The sequence below is a fragment of the Lipotes vexillifer genome, unplaced genomic scaffold, assembly GCF_000442215.2.
Source record: "Lipotes vexillifer unplaced genomic scaffold, Lipotes_vexillifer_v1.1 scaffold1139, whole genome shotgun sequence".
Classification (NCBI taxonomy): Eukaryota; Metazoa; Chordata; class Mammalia; order Artiodactyla; family Lipotidae; genus Lipotes; species Lipotes vexillifer.
Window position 1 is genome coordinate 1,659,881 of NW_006798273.1, and position 15,941 is coordinate 1,675,821.

The window sequence follows — 15,941 nt, forward strand, 5'->3', positions numbered from 1 at the left end:
TGCTCACATTCTTTTTTTTTTAGCTTATATAGTTATTTTATTTTATTTTATTTATTTATTTATTTTTTAACATCTTTATTGGGGTATAATTGCTTTACAATGGTGTGTTAGTTTCTGCTTTATAACAAAGTGAATCAGTTATACATATACATATGTTCCCATATCTCTTCCCTCTTGCGTCTCCCTCCCTCCCACCCTCCCTATCCCACCTCTCCAGGCGGTCACAAAGCACCAAGCCGGTATCCCTGTGCCATGCAGCTGCCTCCCACTGGCTATCTACCTTACGTTTGGTAGTGTATATATGTCCATGTCTCTCTCTCGCCCTATCACAGCTCACCCTTCCCCCTCCCCATATTCTCAAGTCCGTTCTCCAGTAGTCTGTGTCTTTATTCCTGTTTTACCCCTAGGTTCTTCATAACATTTTTTTAAATTAAATTCCATATATATGTGTTAGCATACGGTATTTGTCTTTCTCTTTCTGACTTACTTCACTCTGTATGACAGACTCTAGGTCTATCCACCTCATTACAAATAGCTCAATTTCGTTTCTTTTTATGGCTGAGTAATATTCCATTGTATATATGTGCCACATCTTCTTTATCCATTCATCTGACGATGGGCACTTAGACCCAGCCTTAAAAGACTCAGCATTTGCCCGAGGCAGATACTGCAGGAACAGCTTCAATGACTTGGCTGCCTCTCTCATCCTGCTGACAGAGCTCACTGTGGTTAACCAGTGGCACGATATCCTTTCCGAGGAGGCGGGTGTGGCAGGGGATGCTGAGAGCACCTTCCGGGAGGATTAGGTCTTGGCTCCTTGAAAGCTTGTTTCCTTAGCTTCCCACTCCTCGCAGATGGCTTTGCCCTCGTGACTCACCAGGCGTCAAAGCTGTATTTCATCGGCTTCCACGTCGTGGTCGTCATCCTCATTGTTGAGTGAGTTTGCTTCTGCCGGGTGGGCCGTTCCAGATCCCCCCTCTCAGGTCTACAGCTGCTCGTACCTCCCTCCTCCCTGGCTCTACCCTTGAGTACATTGTGGGTGGGTCCCATCTCCCCTGCTAGATGCTAAGGCACCAGAAGGGAGGCATCTTACTTTTGTTCACATCTGTGTCTTCAGTGTCAGCCAGCCGTGCACGTCAGTATATAGTATACATCTCATAGCCTCGCCAATTGTTTGGGTCAGAAGGGCTCTGGGGTCCTGGCCGGTCTCCCTACCCTTCCCTGGTGGGATAAATCACCTTTAGAACATCCTTGTGAATTGTGTCCACCCTTTGCTGAAATCTGCACGACTCCTGGGACTCATTAGAACCTATACGAGTCAATTTCCTTGTCGTCCAGCTCTGGTCCTCACCTGTCCTTGCACAGGTAGAATGGAAATGTGCTTACTGGTTAATTTTCTTCACTGGTTCCAGTTCTGTCCTGACTTTTCTTCTGGGGAGAACTCAGTCACCGTTTGAAAGCTGCTATGACATCTCACCACTCCAGAGGGCTTTCCTTCCTGCGTATCAATCTGTGATTCTAGCTCCCCTGTTCCTTGTGGAACCTGAATTTGAGTCCCCTTGATCCCTGTTCCCCCCCCCCCGAGATGTTTTCTGGTTGTCGTATCCCTCTTAGAGCCCGGGGCCCACAATTCTTGGGGTGACAGCCCAGCCCCGGGCCTTCCTTGTCACATCAGGGCGGCTTTGGCCACCATCCTGCTGATTCTGGCTCGAGAACGTCCCAGCAGAGGGAGGGGAGGGGAAGAACTGCTCAGGGCTGCTTGTCCTGCACTGTCTGAATGGAATATGTAGTGGGAACGAGAGAGGAATGCTTCTGAGTGATCCTGAGAGAGGTTTCCAGAATGCTGGGTTAGGCCAAGGCAATGTGAAAAGCTGTAGGGGTTTTTCAGCTATTCCCCCAAAAGCATGCGAGTATAGTTACAGCCCTGGGCTTCGTCAGCATCATGTTAAGTCAGAAGTGGTGAAGGAATTGGGATTCCCTACTTACAAGTTGCAGGTCAGTGTGCGTGTACGTCATGTGTATATACTGACGAAGTGTGATGCCTTGGGTCCGAGACAAAGGTAGTTTATTCCTCATGGCAGAAGCTTCAGCCAGAGCAATACTTGAGGCAGCTCCCTGAGCCCTAATCCCCACTGCACAATGAGGTGAGGGCCAGTTGGATGGGCTGCATTGCAGGAGGGGAACTCCAAAATGAGGAAACCCTGATCTGTGTAGCTGGGGAGACCTGCCCATCCTCCCCTCTGGAAAGAGAGAGAAAAAGAGAAAGACCTTATTTTTACTCTCGAATGTAAGCAAGTCTCCGGGGAGGGCAAAATGAAGTCTTTGCTACCCTAGTGGTCGTTGGGGAGGAGACAGTAAGTAACAGTAAGCTTTACTATTGTGGAGCATATCTGGAGACACACATATTGTGTGGACCAAAAAGTTCGTTTGGGTTTTTCCATGTCACAGACCACCCGAGCGAACATTTTGGCCAGCCCAATATATCCCTAAATTGACTCTCACTGCCTTTGCTCAGAGGACCTAGACTGCAATAACGCGAGATATTCACGGAGAATTGTCTACCAACAATTATGTGGCCTAAGCTTCCCCTTAAACGAAACTGTATTTTCGAGCTCACTTTGGCAGCACATACACTAAAACTGTACAGAGAAGATTAATGTGGCCCCTGTACGAGGATGACATACAAATTGGTGAGGCATTCCATATTTTCGCAATATAGGGGGAGGGGATTAAGAGGTACAAACTGTTAGGTATAAAATAAGCTGCAAGGATATATTGTACAGCACCGGGAATATAACCAATATTTTACAATAACTATTAATGGAGTAAACCTTTAAAAATTGTGAATCAACCCCCCCCCCTCTATTTTCTTCTTAATAGTCACTGTTTAAATACGAGGTAGAGGAAGAATGATTTTCCGAATGAAAGAAAGTTGTGCCTGATGCTTGAGAGACATTTTGTCGTTTCTTCCCCATGTTGTGTTTTCTTTGCAAAGATGGGCGGCCTTTTTATACGGGCTTGAACACTGTTTGGAGCCATGATTTCCCATCACCTAGACCATGGCTGACTCGATGTAAAACCCTCTGCCTTTTACTTTTTCTCAGTATTTTCATAGCGTTCATCTTGGAAGCGTTTTTTGTGGCATATTCGTCAGAAAAAAGTGAAGTGGAAACTGCCATTGAGAAGAAGATTCAAGAGCTTGGAGTTGGCGTCCAAGAGTGAGTAGCATTTCCCGACGCGGCTCATGGACTTTGGAAGCAGGATGTTCATGGCGGGGTGGGTCATGATCACATTTAACCCCCGAGACCCTATGGCAGCCAGCCTGGTCCTGAGTGCCAGTTCTCAGGGACCCTCACTGGCTACATGGGTGACATGGGGCCATGGCTGGGAGGACAGAGGAGAACTCAGCTGAGGGACCCGGCTGTGTTCACACCATCTCTTCCTCCCCGAAGGGAAGAAATGCAGGATGGGAAGCTCATTGACAGTGTGGACGCCAAGGACAGTGGCTTCAGTGGGGACGATGGAGACAACAAAAGGAAGGCCTTGAAAGGACGGTACTTTAGAATTGCATCAAAAAGTAAGTTTTGGGCTTCCCTGGTGGCGCAGTGCTTGAGAGTCCGCCTGCCGATGCAGGAGACGCGGGTTCGTGCCCCGTTTCGGGAGGATCCCACATGCCGCGGAGCGGCTGGGCCCGTGAGCCATGGCCGCTGGGCCTGCGCGTCTGGAGCCTGTGCTCCGCAAATGGGAGAGGCCACAACAGTGAGAGGCCCGCATAACGCAAGAAAAAAAAAAAAAAAAAGTAAGTTTTAACCCAACTCGCAACTTCCTCCAATCCATCCTCCTCACAGCAGTCAGTGAGATGTTTCCAGGATGCAAATCTGACCTTCAGGGGCTTCCCGTGTCTCAAGGGCGCCTGCCGTGGCCTCTAGGGGCCACATGCGTGGTTCCCTCAATACCTCAGCCCGTCTTCCTTCCCCCAGGACCCCCCACGCCTCTGCCCTTTAGCGCTGCTGTCCCTTTACTTCTTTGGCTCCCCTGCTCCATCCTGCCACAGGGCCTTTGCACATGCTGCTTTCTCCCCTTGCTCTCACCTCACCTTGCAAAATCAAGGCTCTTCCTCCTGCAGCTCTCTGCTCAGGCAGCACTTCCTCAGGAAAGCCCTCCGGGCTCCCTGAGAAGTCAGGTGCTCCTGTGCACCCCACCCCCACCCCGCACGCCCCCGCCCCCCAGCTCTCCTTCCCTGCCTTTCAGCACCTGTCAGCTGTACATTGATCACTGAGTGACTGTCTGGTCACTGTCTGTCTTCCCTGCAAACTCGAAGCTCCACATGTGCAGGGCCATGTCTTTTTTGTTCTCCATGGGCCTCACCATGTGCCCGGGACATGCGGGCCTTAATAACTGTTTAAGTACTTTATTAATTCTCAGTGAATTAATGATTGACTGAGTAAACCCAAACCTGTCTGAATCTCAGCTGGGCCTCTGGTGGGGACACTGTATGGTACACTTAGATACAGCACAGCATAGATGGCATGTGTGTGTGTGTGTGTGTGTGTGTGTGTGTGTGTGTACGTGGGCATGCCACCCCAGAGGCGGCCATCCTCCCCCATCCTTCAAGGAGGACCTTCTCCTTGGTCTCCAGAGCCTGCGGGGTCTGGGGAGCTCAGTGGGGTGGGCTCAGAGACCCTCCTTCAGGAAAGCCGAGCTCTGCTCCCCTCTGACCCACACGGGCAGGTCCCATGTGCCCCTCTCCTTCCTCCCAGAGTACAAGACCGTGGATGCTTTGCTGCAGCAGATGTTTGAGTCTGAAATAGCTCCAGAGGATGAAGGCCCTTCCTTGGAGGAGATTCTGAACTTCTCACCCAGTGACATACATCCCAAGAATCCCAGTTTTGAAAACAGTGCCTGACCCTGGGCCTGTAAGGGCCACAGGCATCCACAACTGGAAACCAAGATAAGCTGTCCTCACTGTTTGCAGATGCTACCTAGAGGTTACTTTCCCAGCCCAGGTTCTCTTCTGTGTTCTGATAAGACTGTGAATCGGCCTCCCCTGCCCTGAGTGGTCGGCTATGTGTGCTCTCCTGAGGTCGTGCTTAGGGCTGACCGTAGAAGTGAGGAAAGGAAAATCTACAAGGAGACTGTGGAGAGCACTTACCATACAAGTGTTTGTACGTGTGTAAATCCTCTCAGTGGGTATATAAAAGCTTTCATTTATTTTTATAGGATATTTTGCTACTTTATTAAATAAATACTGTACTACAGTGTTACATAAATGAATTTAAAATATCTTCATATGCTATAAAGGAACATGTTCTAGTACAGTAGCTTTTGATGCAGTGTTTATTCGAAATGAAGACAAATGTGACTGTGAAGATCAAATTCTGTCACAATTGCTTCTTTTTGCGGGGAGGCTCTCAAAGTTTCTTCTGTTTTATGTTTTGGTTTTTCGGCCATGAGTCATGTGGGATCTTAGCTCCCCGAGCAGGGATCAAACCCACACCCCCTGCCTTGGAAGTGCAGAGTCTTAACCACTGGACCACCTGGGAAGTCCCTCAAAGTTTCTTTAATTAAATTACAATTGTAGCAAGATGTTGAGTCAGTTGCTCCCTGAGGTCACTTTCCCCAGCTGGAAATCTCTCAGTACAGTGACCTACTCCTGGGAAATTAAAGGGATTTATTTCATTTTATTCTATTTTATTTAAAACATTTCATTGTGGTAAAATATACAACATAACATTTACCATTGTAACTATTTCTAAGTGTACAGTTCAGTAGTTTTATGTACAGTCACATTTTAGGTACACTCAACAGACCTCCGGGGCTTTTCATCACCCCAGATGAAGCTCTGTACCATTCAACAGTAACTCCCTAATGCCCCCTTCTTCCAGCTCCTGGCGGCCACCATTCGACTTTCTGTCTCTGTGAATTTGGCTACCCCTGATCACAACTGCATTGTGAGCAAGTGAATCCTTTCCAGAGTTGTCAGGGTAAGTAGGACTCCTCCATCTTCTGCACCTCATCGCAGGCCCTACCCTGAGCAGGGGAATTGGGGGTGGGAACCAAGGCTTCCTGACCTGAGGGCTCTGAGTGCAGTGAGGCCGAGTCACGTGTCATGTCATGTGTCACATGTCAGCGTGGCAACCGAACCTGGCCTGGGAGGGCCCTTTCCTTGGTCTGAGGGCGACCTCTGGTGTCAGAGCAAAGCGAAAGCTTCAGGGCTGGGACTCGGGCCAGGCTGGTTTCATGCCTGACTCCCCACTGACACAAATCCCATCAGACGGATCAGTAAGGAGGTGGGAGCCTTGCTGATCCGTCTGATGGGATTTGTGGAGTCCTGCCATCCATCCAGACCTCTCTTATTTCTTTGTATATTTAACATTTCTCATTATATAAAGGATTAGGCTAAATATGCTGAATGACAACTTAATGTTTTTAATTTGAAAATATGATGGGCATTTATTTTTTAATTAGAAACCATGTGGTCACTGTAAAACATTCAATACAGAAATATAGCAAAAAGTCAAAAGTTGCTCTTTATTCTTCCTTCTCCTCACCCCTTCCCCTCTCATTCTTCCACTCACAATCTGACACCCCCTTTCCGGTGGGAACTGCTGAGTTTGTTGTTTTTCCTTCTGGAACTAAATGGATATCATGCATATTAATATATAATCATTTTTTTATCATAAATGGGATATCATGACATTTATCATATATAGCTCGAGAACTTGCTTCTTTCACTTACTAGTAATTGTTTCATGTTGAGATATATAGAGATAGATATAGACACACACACACACACACACACACACACACACACACACTGCTGTCAAGTGTTCCATATCATTGATGTTTCTTGATATGGAAGAATTCACATATTCATGGACCTGTATGTGATTCCACGTGTTCAGTGTTAAACGATAGTGGAGGAAACTTTGTTGTGTAATTTTTTCTCAAGTGTGAGCCCTTCAGTAGGAAAGTCTCGGGGTCAGACTCTTGGGATCCGGTCACCACTGTCCTGCAGCAGCCCCCGTGGCCACCAGGGGGCGCCAGCACCCCAGCCGCTGAACACAGTCCAAGGGGACAAGGGGCAGGAGTTGTGGCAGCATTGCCACTTTTCTCCAGGTCTTTCTTCTGCCTTTTAGGGGACTAGTCACCCCGACATTTTGGCCCATGGGCTCCCAGCTGGACACTTCATTCCTCAGTCTCCCTGGCAGGGGGATGGGGCAACATGATTGTGTCTGCCCCGTGGGCTGTGAAACTGCGAGGTGACTCCACACCTCGCAGGTCTTGCCCGTGGGAACAATGTCCACCTCTGCTGGGATATGACAGCAATCAAAACATCCTGGAAGCCTTCTGTTGAGGACGGCAGGGTCGGGGCCAGTAAAGGATCGCCCATCCCAGACTGTAATGCGAGATCGAAATCACTTGTGTCTTCTCTAAGCTACCCTGTGTGGGTTTTGTTACCGGAGCTTAGCCTGCCGGCAGCCTGACCAATCCAGAAATGGGTTCATCTGAACCATTCGGAATGGAACCAACGGGACAGATGGACTCAGTGGAGGGATGAGGTAAAAGGAGGACCAGGGACACTGACTCCTGGGACCAGTGGCAGAGAAGCAGCTTTGCAGGTGTATTTGCATATCGTGCTGATGCCCGCGCATCTCAGAGCATTATTTCTGATAGGCCCGGACCACACTTTTGGTGTCTCAGGTGCGTCTTATGAAAAAATACATTTTAGAACCATTGCCTTAGACACAGATATAATCCAGAGTGAGAAGGCACTGGTAACAGGAGTCTCTGAGTCTCTGGAGTAACCAGCCTTGTTCTTAGCTGGGACTTAGAACGTGGAGCGGGGCTGCCGAGAATGAATGGGAAAGGCCTTGGCCCGAGTAGGTATTAAATCAGAACCTAGGCTGAATCTAGCTGGTATTTGGGCACTTAGGATGAGCTGGGCCCTTGCTCAGCTCTGTCCCTGGGGAAACTCCAGTCTCCTTAGTGGGTGAGCTGGAGGTTTCTTTGCCTTCCAACTCCGATGTCTGTGGCATCCGTCTTGGTGGCCCTTTAGATGCAGAGCTTATTTCCTTGTGCAGATGAACTCTGTGTGCTTGTGTGTATAGTTTATAATGAAACGAAGATGATCACTGTAGTTTGTACCAGGAAATGGACCAAAAAACCCACCTACTTTCCTGAAGTGCTTAAAGCAACATCTTTCATTTGGATGGAGCCTTCCTCCCTGGCGACAAGGCTGTTGCTTAGGAACTCTGACTGTGAAGTTTATGTAAGCGGAGCCCTTGGCACAGACTGGACACCAGATGGGCAGCAGCAGTGCTGAGATGACGCTGGTCAGGCTGAAGTTGTTGGTGTGAATGGCATGGAAGGTATCTTGGGTGCGATAGGAGCTGAAGATCCAGTAACAGCAAACGGGCTGGCGGGGACGCAGGATATGTTGACAGGGGCTGGAAGCCAAGGCCAAGAGTCCTCCCTGCCCAAGACTGAAGGCACCCACAGCTGCCTTTCATGGATGGACACATTTCGTTCTTAGTTTAGTAAAATAGCACCCTTATCTACTTTAGTCTTGTTTCCTCTGAAAACAGACATTTTCAAGAGGAAAAATTTAAAAAAAATTAAAAAAAAATTTTTTTAAAAATTAAAAAAAAATTAAAAAAGAGCTTTATCAATGCTCACTTTTGACACTTTAAGAGTAAATTTAATGTTGGTTTGTCTGATGAGGTCTTGTCCCTGGATCAACTCCCTTCCAATTTCAGTGTATGTGTAATCAATCGCGTAGGTTACGTTCTTTATTTTCAAAATAAAACATATTTGGAATCCCATTCTATTAATTTATCCTGCAGACACATTTGTACCCGCACTCACTTTTTTGTAGCCATCAAACTGTGAAACTAATTGTCTCTAAATAGAGAATTGTTTAACTAAAATATGGTACATTCATATAGGGGAATGGCATATAGCTGGTCTAGTACAGATGAAAAGAGGGCAAGAAAACTGTGAAATAAGGTTATGATTCACACTTGTAAAAAGAAATGGATGGATACTTCAACGTGATTAAAAAAGGCTACCTCAGGCCAGCCTCATGAGCTCACTGGATAAACATGGGAGCAGCTCCTTCTAAAGCAGGAGACAGAGATGTCCAGCACCATCCCTGTTTAGCCCTCTTCTCATGGTCCTGGGCAATGGCGAAGGCAAGAGAAAAATCACCAGCGAAAAACTGGCAAAGATGTAAAATAAGCGGCATTTTCATAGTGATGGTTATTTACTTGGAAACTTCAAAAGAATCAACTGAAAAGCTTTTTATAGAAATCAAGAGTCTTCATATAGTCAAAGTACCAGCTAGAAAAAACAAGAAAAAGTGACATCTGATTTAAAACAAACCAAAAGTTTAGTCTTAAGTATTTAAATCAGTACTAATATAAAAACATTAGAAGACTCTCTTCTTATTCTCTCAATCGAAGATGGCATTTTAAGATGCAAAAGCCAAAAAAGCCTTTAAAAAACTTTATAAATCAGAGTACGAAACAAAATTAAAAATCTTCATGTCAACAGAAATCTTCAGTCAAGAGACAGATGACAAATTGGGAGAAATACAAAGGGGTCCTACAACTTAAACTGAAAAAGAGCAATCCCAGGTGAAAAATTGACAAAGGATAGAGTTCACAGAAAAAGAAAAAAACACATAGCTCTTGAATATATGAATATATCTGGCCTAATTCAGAAGAGAATGCAAATGAAGACCACAAGGAAATACCATTTTGTCACCTGTCAGAGTGGCAAGGGTCAAAGAGCCTGACGTGTCCTGTTAGTGGAGGTGTGGGGAACAGACTCTGATCCCTGCTGGCACAGCCCTACAGGGGGATTATTTGCAATATTGAGACAAAATTTTAAATGCCCTTACCTTTGACCCAGCAATTTCGCCTCTAGGATTTTACACTACAAATTATGGCTATATATCATACAACCAAATATTACACAGCCATCACAAGAATGAGACCATTCTATATGTACTTACATTCTCCACCATACATGAGGTGAAAATAAGCAGAATTATGCTAGCTTTGTCAAAAAACATTATATATATATATATACGCATAGAATAATTTTTGGAAAGGTCAGAAAACGTGGGCTGAGGTTGTCTCTGGAATGGGGAACCTGGTGGCTGGGAGTGAGGGTGGAGGTGGAAGCCAGTCACTGTGTCTTCTTGAACTGGGTGTCCCCTCACATTTATCTTCATCACGTGCTAAGGGAAGAGGGAGGGATAGAGGAGGGAAGGTCAATTCAGCGTATAGGACCCTTCCAGCTTTAAGTCAATAAACGCTAAGTTGGCTGCTATAATTTCAGAGCTAATTAATGATGCACGGAGCTTACATGACTATTTTCAAGATCTGAGATATTCTTTTGAATCATGCTTTTAAAAAACAAAGCTTAAGATTTATACCTGCAATATTTCCCATGGATAGCAATAAAGAACAAGTACAATAAAGGACAGGCACATTCAATTCATAAAAACATTAAGCCTGCTAGATATATTTGGGGAATTTTTGTTTATTTTACACGAATATAAACCCCCAAATTTAGAAACAAACAAACAAACCTGACTTGGCTCTTTTTTGGCTTAAAGCGAACAGGTCAGTGCTTAAAAAGTGCTTTTAGAGAATGTTCACTTGCCGATTACTCTCATGAATGCTCGCATCCCAAGAGCTGCCCAGTCAGCCTGCTACGCAGGGATGTTACCGTGTTGTGTATTTTGTTGAAATATTTGTAACAACTATGTCCCAGGGATATACTTTGTGGGCTTTATTTTTAAGAAACATTTGCATAAACAATAAATGTGGAAACATCAACGTTCAAAGTGAGCAGGCCAGCATTTACAAAGCGATTTTTAGGGAGTGTCCATATTTTATTTTCGAGAACGCTTATATTCTAAGAGCAGTACAATTAGCCTGTTACGAAGGGTCTTAATCTTGTTTGTATAGTGTTCTTCAAATACTTTCTTCAGCTTCTGCCTTAACAAATCCAAAGATGGAAGATGATGACAATCTGGTATATTCAACATTATGTGAAAAAATTCATTCCACATATCCAGATGAGGAAGCCTGGAGAGACAAAGCATAAATGAAGGATAAAATGTAGCCTTCAGGGCTTCCCTGGTGGATCAGTGGTTAAGAATCCACCTGCCAATGCAGGGGACACGGGTTCAAGCCCTGGTCCAGAAAGATCCCACATGCCACGGAGCAACTCAGCCCATGCGCCACAACTACTGAGCCTGCGCTCTACAGCCTGTGAGCCACAGCTACTGAGCCCGCATGCCACAACTACTGAAGCCTGTGGGCCTAGAGCCCATGCTCCGCAAAAAGAGAAGCCACCTCAATAAGAAGCCCGCGCACCACAACGAAGAGTAGCCCCTGCTTGCCGAAACTAGAGAAAGCCCGTGCGCAGAAACAAAGACCCGATGCAGCCAATAAATAAATAAATAAATATATTATAAATAAATAAATTTATTTATTTTTTTTAAAAAGTAGCCTTCAGCGTGCAGGGCAATCCCCCTCTTGCATCTGACTTAACTCTAACCTCAACCCAACCTAATGCATCAAGAATGGATATGTTGGTGGGAATGTAAATTGATACAACCACTATGGAAAACAGTATGGAGGTTCCTTAAAAAAACTAAAAATAGAACTTCCATATGAACCAGCACTCACACTACTGGGCATATACCCTAATGCAAAAAGAGTCATGTACCACAGTGTTCATTGCAGCACTACTATTTACAATAGCCAGGACACGGAACCAACCTAAACGTCCATTGACAGATGAATGCTTAAAGAAGATGTGACACATATATACAATGGAATATTACTCAGCCATAAAAAGGAACGAAATTGAGTTATTTGTAGTGAGGTGGATGGACCTAGAGTCTGTCGTACAGAGTGAAGCAAATCAGAAAGCGAAAAACAAATACCATATGCTAACGCATATATATGGCATCTAAAAAAAAAAAAAATGGTACTGATGAACATAGTTGCAGGGCAGGAATAAAGATATAGACATAGAGAATGGACTTGAGGACATGGGGTGGGAGGGGGAAGCTGGGGCGAAGTGAGAGTAGCATCAACATATATACGCTACTGAATGTAATATAGTTAGCTAGTGGGAAGCAGCCGCATAGCACAGGGAGATGGGCTCGGTGCTTTGCGATGACCTAGAGGGGTGGGATAGGGAGGGTGGGAGGGAGGCTCAAGAGGGAGGGGATATGGGGACATATGTATGGATATGGGGACATATGTATGCATATGGCTGATTCGCTTTGTTGTACAACAGACGCTAACACGGTATTGTGAAGCAATTATACTCGAATGAAGACCTATTAAAAAAATAATAAAATGTAAAAAATTCAAAAATAAAAAGAATGGATATGTTGAATCTATTATACACACACGGGAGAAACTGAAGATCCAATGAAATGTCTCCACACAACTTGTTCCACTAAAGTTACAAATGGAGAAACAGAAGCACTTACATAAGTTGCTCACTGCACCCAGGGCCCAGGGTTATGCTATTTCACCCTACTTCTCAAGGCATGGGTCTTCTGTGGCAAAGATCCATTTCCCACCAGATGGAACCCAACATTCTACTGTATTTATTCTTTTCACTGTAGCACCAATGCTAATACCCACCTTCTAAAAAGACCTTCAGGCTTCCAGACTCCCCCTTCATTTTTCACTTTCATGTAAGTGCCAAAAAGCATGCAGTACACTGTTGCAGCAACTCCAAAATAATCAATCTATAAAGAAAATATGGGTATATATGACTAATACAGTATTTTACACTTGAGTATATTCCCATGTCTAAGTTATGCAGCAAATCTGATAAATCACAGGAAATAAATAGTCACAGGATTTCACTTTTAAAGAATTCTGGAAGTGTGCGTTAACCCCACACTGACACGTCCTATGAATGCCCGTCTAGGCTTTGCTGGAGGCTTCCACGGACAGCAGATCACCTGCCACCTCCCTAGGAAGCGTCTTGGGAAGCTCTGCTCTTCCTGAGCTACCACATTCTTCGTTTTGTCACACAGAGGCAAACACAACACTAAGCCACTTGCAAGTCCTCCCAGCTCCTCCCCCCAGGACTGGCTGTGGTCTTCGAACTGTGCTCCAAACCTCCCGAGGTGTGACGTGTCCACAACTAGAAACAACCCTGGAGCATCGTCTGAATCTAGGGCTAGAAGAAGACTAGATCAGCTCAAACTATCTAGATTCCCAAATTCATTTTGAAATTATAGTGAGTGTCACACAGGGAAATGTTTTCAAATCTCTCACTCTAGTTCTCTACCTGGTAGTTCCAGGGCTTGTTACTGAGCATCTCAGTACACTGGAAACCAGATGTTTCACACTTTGCTGTAAATACGGTTCCTTTTGGAAAAAGTTTCATGTCTATACTCTGACCCAGGTCGATCAGTGCCAAGCCAGCAGATAAATCATCATCTTCACTGTCCTGTTCCAAAAATCTATATTAAACACAAACAAGGGTCAGGCTGCGTGAGCACAGATAATAAAAGGCTGCTGGGGAAACGGTAAGAGAAGGACCTGTTAAAAGGGCAACTTGCCTGTTTCCGAGTATGAAATTGTCTGGCTTGATGTCTCCGTGGATGATTTCGCAGTCATGGACTTGTTCAATCATGCACAGCACTCTGATAGCAAAAGTGAGGACTAGAGCTTGAGGCATCACTTTTTCAGGGGTATTTTTATAGAGGTTAATGGCATTCTAGAAACAATGGAAAGTGGAATCCTGAGTTGGTTGCACAGGATTAACGACATTTCAAGTCAAGAGCTTTGCCCCACCCATCATTCCAATAAACGCTCCAAGTGCAGAAGGTATGTGCAGGGCATAAGCCAAAAATGTACTTCAGCTCCTGTTTGTCATAAAAGCCACACACTTACTAGTAACGTCCCATAGCTGTAGAGATCTCCTACTAACACACTGCCATTCTGGAACAGGTGGGCAGAATAGAATTTGATAAACATGTGTCGCATGCTTGGCTTTAGTCTCTCCATCAGCTGGGTCCCAATGTAGAATTCCCAGGGGTTGGCGGGCTTCTGGACCTGCAAATCAGGTATGTGACATTCATATCCAGCTCACATTCTGGAAAATGATAGCAAGAAAGCCACTTCATCCAAATGCAGGACGTGGGGTAGAAAGTGATGACAAGCTATGAATTGTTGCTGCAGCATGGGAACTACTGCAAGGTAATTTTAGTGGCGAGGCAACTCTGAATCCTTGTGGGACAGTTTTGCTTCTTAAGTGCTGACAATAGACCTAAGTGAAACCACCACTATCTTTTAAAAAAAAGAAGGAGGCTGGCAAACTCTAGCCCTAAAATTCATTTTCTATATTGTACAGATCATTTACCTTCAAAACAAATTTCTGCTTATTTTTGCTATCGCTCACATCTCCGTGGGTAACTTCATAGACGTGGGCAAAAGCCCCTTCTCCAAGAAGGTGATCAACATAGACCAGCAGAGAACCTGAGGAGATAGATAAGTCAAAAGGAAAAAATGGCTCAAAACATTAAAGGCTATCATCAAAATGAAGTATTTGTAAATTTTCTTGGTGCTTGAATTGCTTTAATAAATAAAAATGGATGTAGCTCCCTTAGGAAATGTTTTTCCAGTCTTACATGAAAGTTAACCAAACACCTGCCACAAAATCACCCCTTTATTACGAGGTGATGGGGAGCCAGGGCAGCACTGCCGGGACCCAGGCCTGTCACCAAGCAGCAGGGCCTCGGGCAGCCATCCTCTCTTTGCCAGTGCCGTCATATTTAAAGGGGGAGTGCGTGTGCTGCCTACTTGGCAAGACTGTTGTGATGACAGAAAGAACATGTGGACATCCTCTACAAAGTGCTAAACAAAGCTCGAACATGCCTTTGAAAAATGCAAGCGTTTTACATCAGAATAAAAAGGACAGAGCACAATTGTACCGATATTACTAACAGATAATTAACAAATTTTTATTGCAGTAAACTTTCTATTTTAGAACAGTTTTTGATTTATAGAAAAGTTGAGAAGATAGTAGTTTCTGTATGTTCTGCATCCTGTTTCCCCTACTGCTAACTTTTACATAACCAAGTTACACTGGTAACAAACAAGAACCAAAACTGGTATGTTACTGTTAACTAAACTCCACACTTTATTCAGATTTCACTAGTTTTCCCCGAATGTTCTAGGACACATTCATCAAGTCTCCTCAGACTCTGCTCGGCTGTGACAGTTTCTAACGTTTTGTTCTGATGACCATGACAGTTCCAAGGAGCACTGTTCTGGTAAGTTGTAGGATGCCTCTCAGCTGGATTTGTCTTGATATTTTTCAGTTACACTGGGGTTATTGGTTTTGGTAGAAAGATGACAGAGGTAAGGTTGTAACAGATTTTTAATTAAAAAAAAAAAGAATTCACGTGTTTAAAATCAAATATAAAAAAGTAGCTTTCTGGTTTCTAGCTGGCACATAAGGAGTTTGGAAGTTGTCAGTCTACCCTCATAGTAAGAAAAAGCTGAACAAATTGAAAATCAACAACTCTTAGATCTGTTAGAGAACTGAGGTCACAGGGAAAACTGCTGCCCTCCAAACTGAGGAGACAGACAGGTGAATACAGAGAATAGCAGAGCCCAGAAGTGGAAACTACCACTGAAGCCAGTACCAAAGCAGGGGTGGGGAGAGGAGTCACCACAGAAAGAACTGATGTCTCAGACCTTATTTAAGAACAAGTCTCTAGGGAAGCCCAAAGACAACAGGGGAGACAAATAAGGACACAAAGGGGAATTTCAGCCTTTGATACCTATAGCCACAGAAAATAGTAAACACAGCCTAAGCCCAAGCCAGATAAGCATAAACCTTACACTAAAGGGTTATTTATCTCAGTTCCTTTCAGCAGG

The 15,941-nt window shown here is 44.7% G+C and overlaps 1 protein-coding gene across 4 annotated transcripts in view; it reads right to left on the reverse strand.

Moving 5' to 3' along the window:
- Positions 1-10,484: 10,484 nt before the first annotated feature.
- The window catches only part of BUB1 (BUB1 mitotic checkpoint serine/threonine kinase), a 43,114-nt gene continuing 37,657 nt past the window's right edge, over positions 10,485-15,941 (reverse strand). For 2 of the 4 annotated variants that reach the window (XM_007470210.1, XM_007470209.1), the window contains 6 exons: positions 14,419-14,534; positions 13,950-14,111; positions 13,616-13,773; positions 13,342-13,516; positions 12,684-12,790; positions 10,907-11,102 (listed from right to left, as the gene is read on the reverse strand). In XM_007470210.1, coding sequence (XP_007470272.1) covers positions 10,907-11,102; positions 12,684-12,790; positions 13,342-13,516; positions 13,616-13,773; positions 13,950-14,111; positions 14,419-14,534 — 914 coding nt within the window. Of the gene's footprint in view, positions 11,103-12,683; positions 12,791-13,341; positions 13,517-13,615; positions 13,774-13,949; positions 14,112-14,418; positions 14,535-15,941 lie in introns of all 4 variants that reach the window. The other 2 variants (XM_007470208.1, XM_007470211.1) reach the window with 2 other exon arrangements.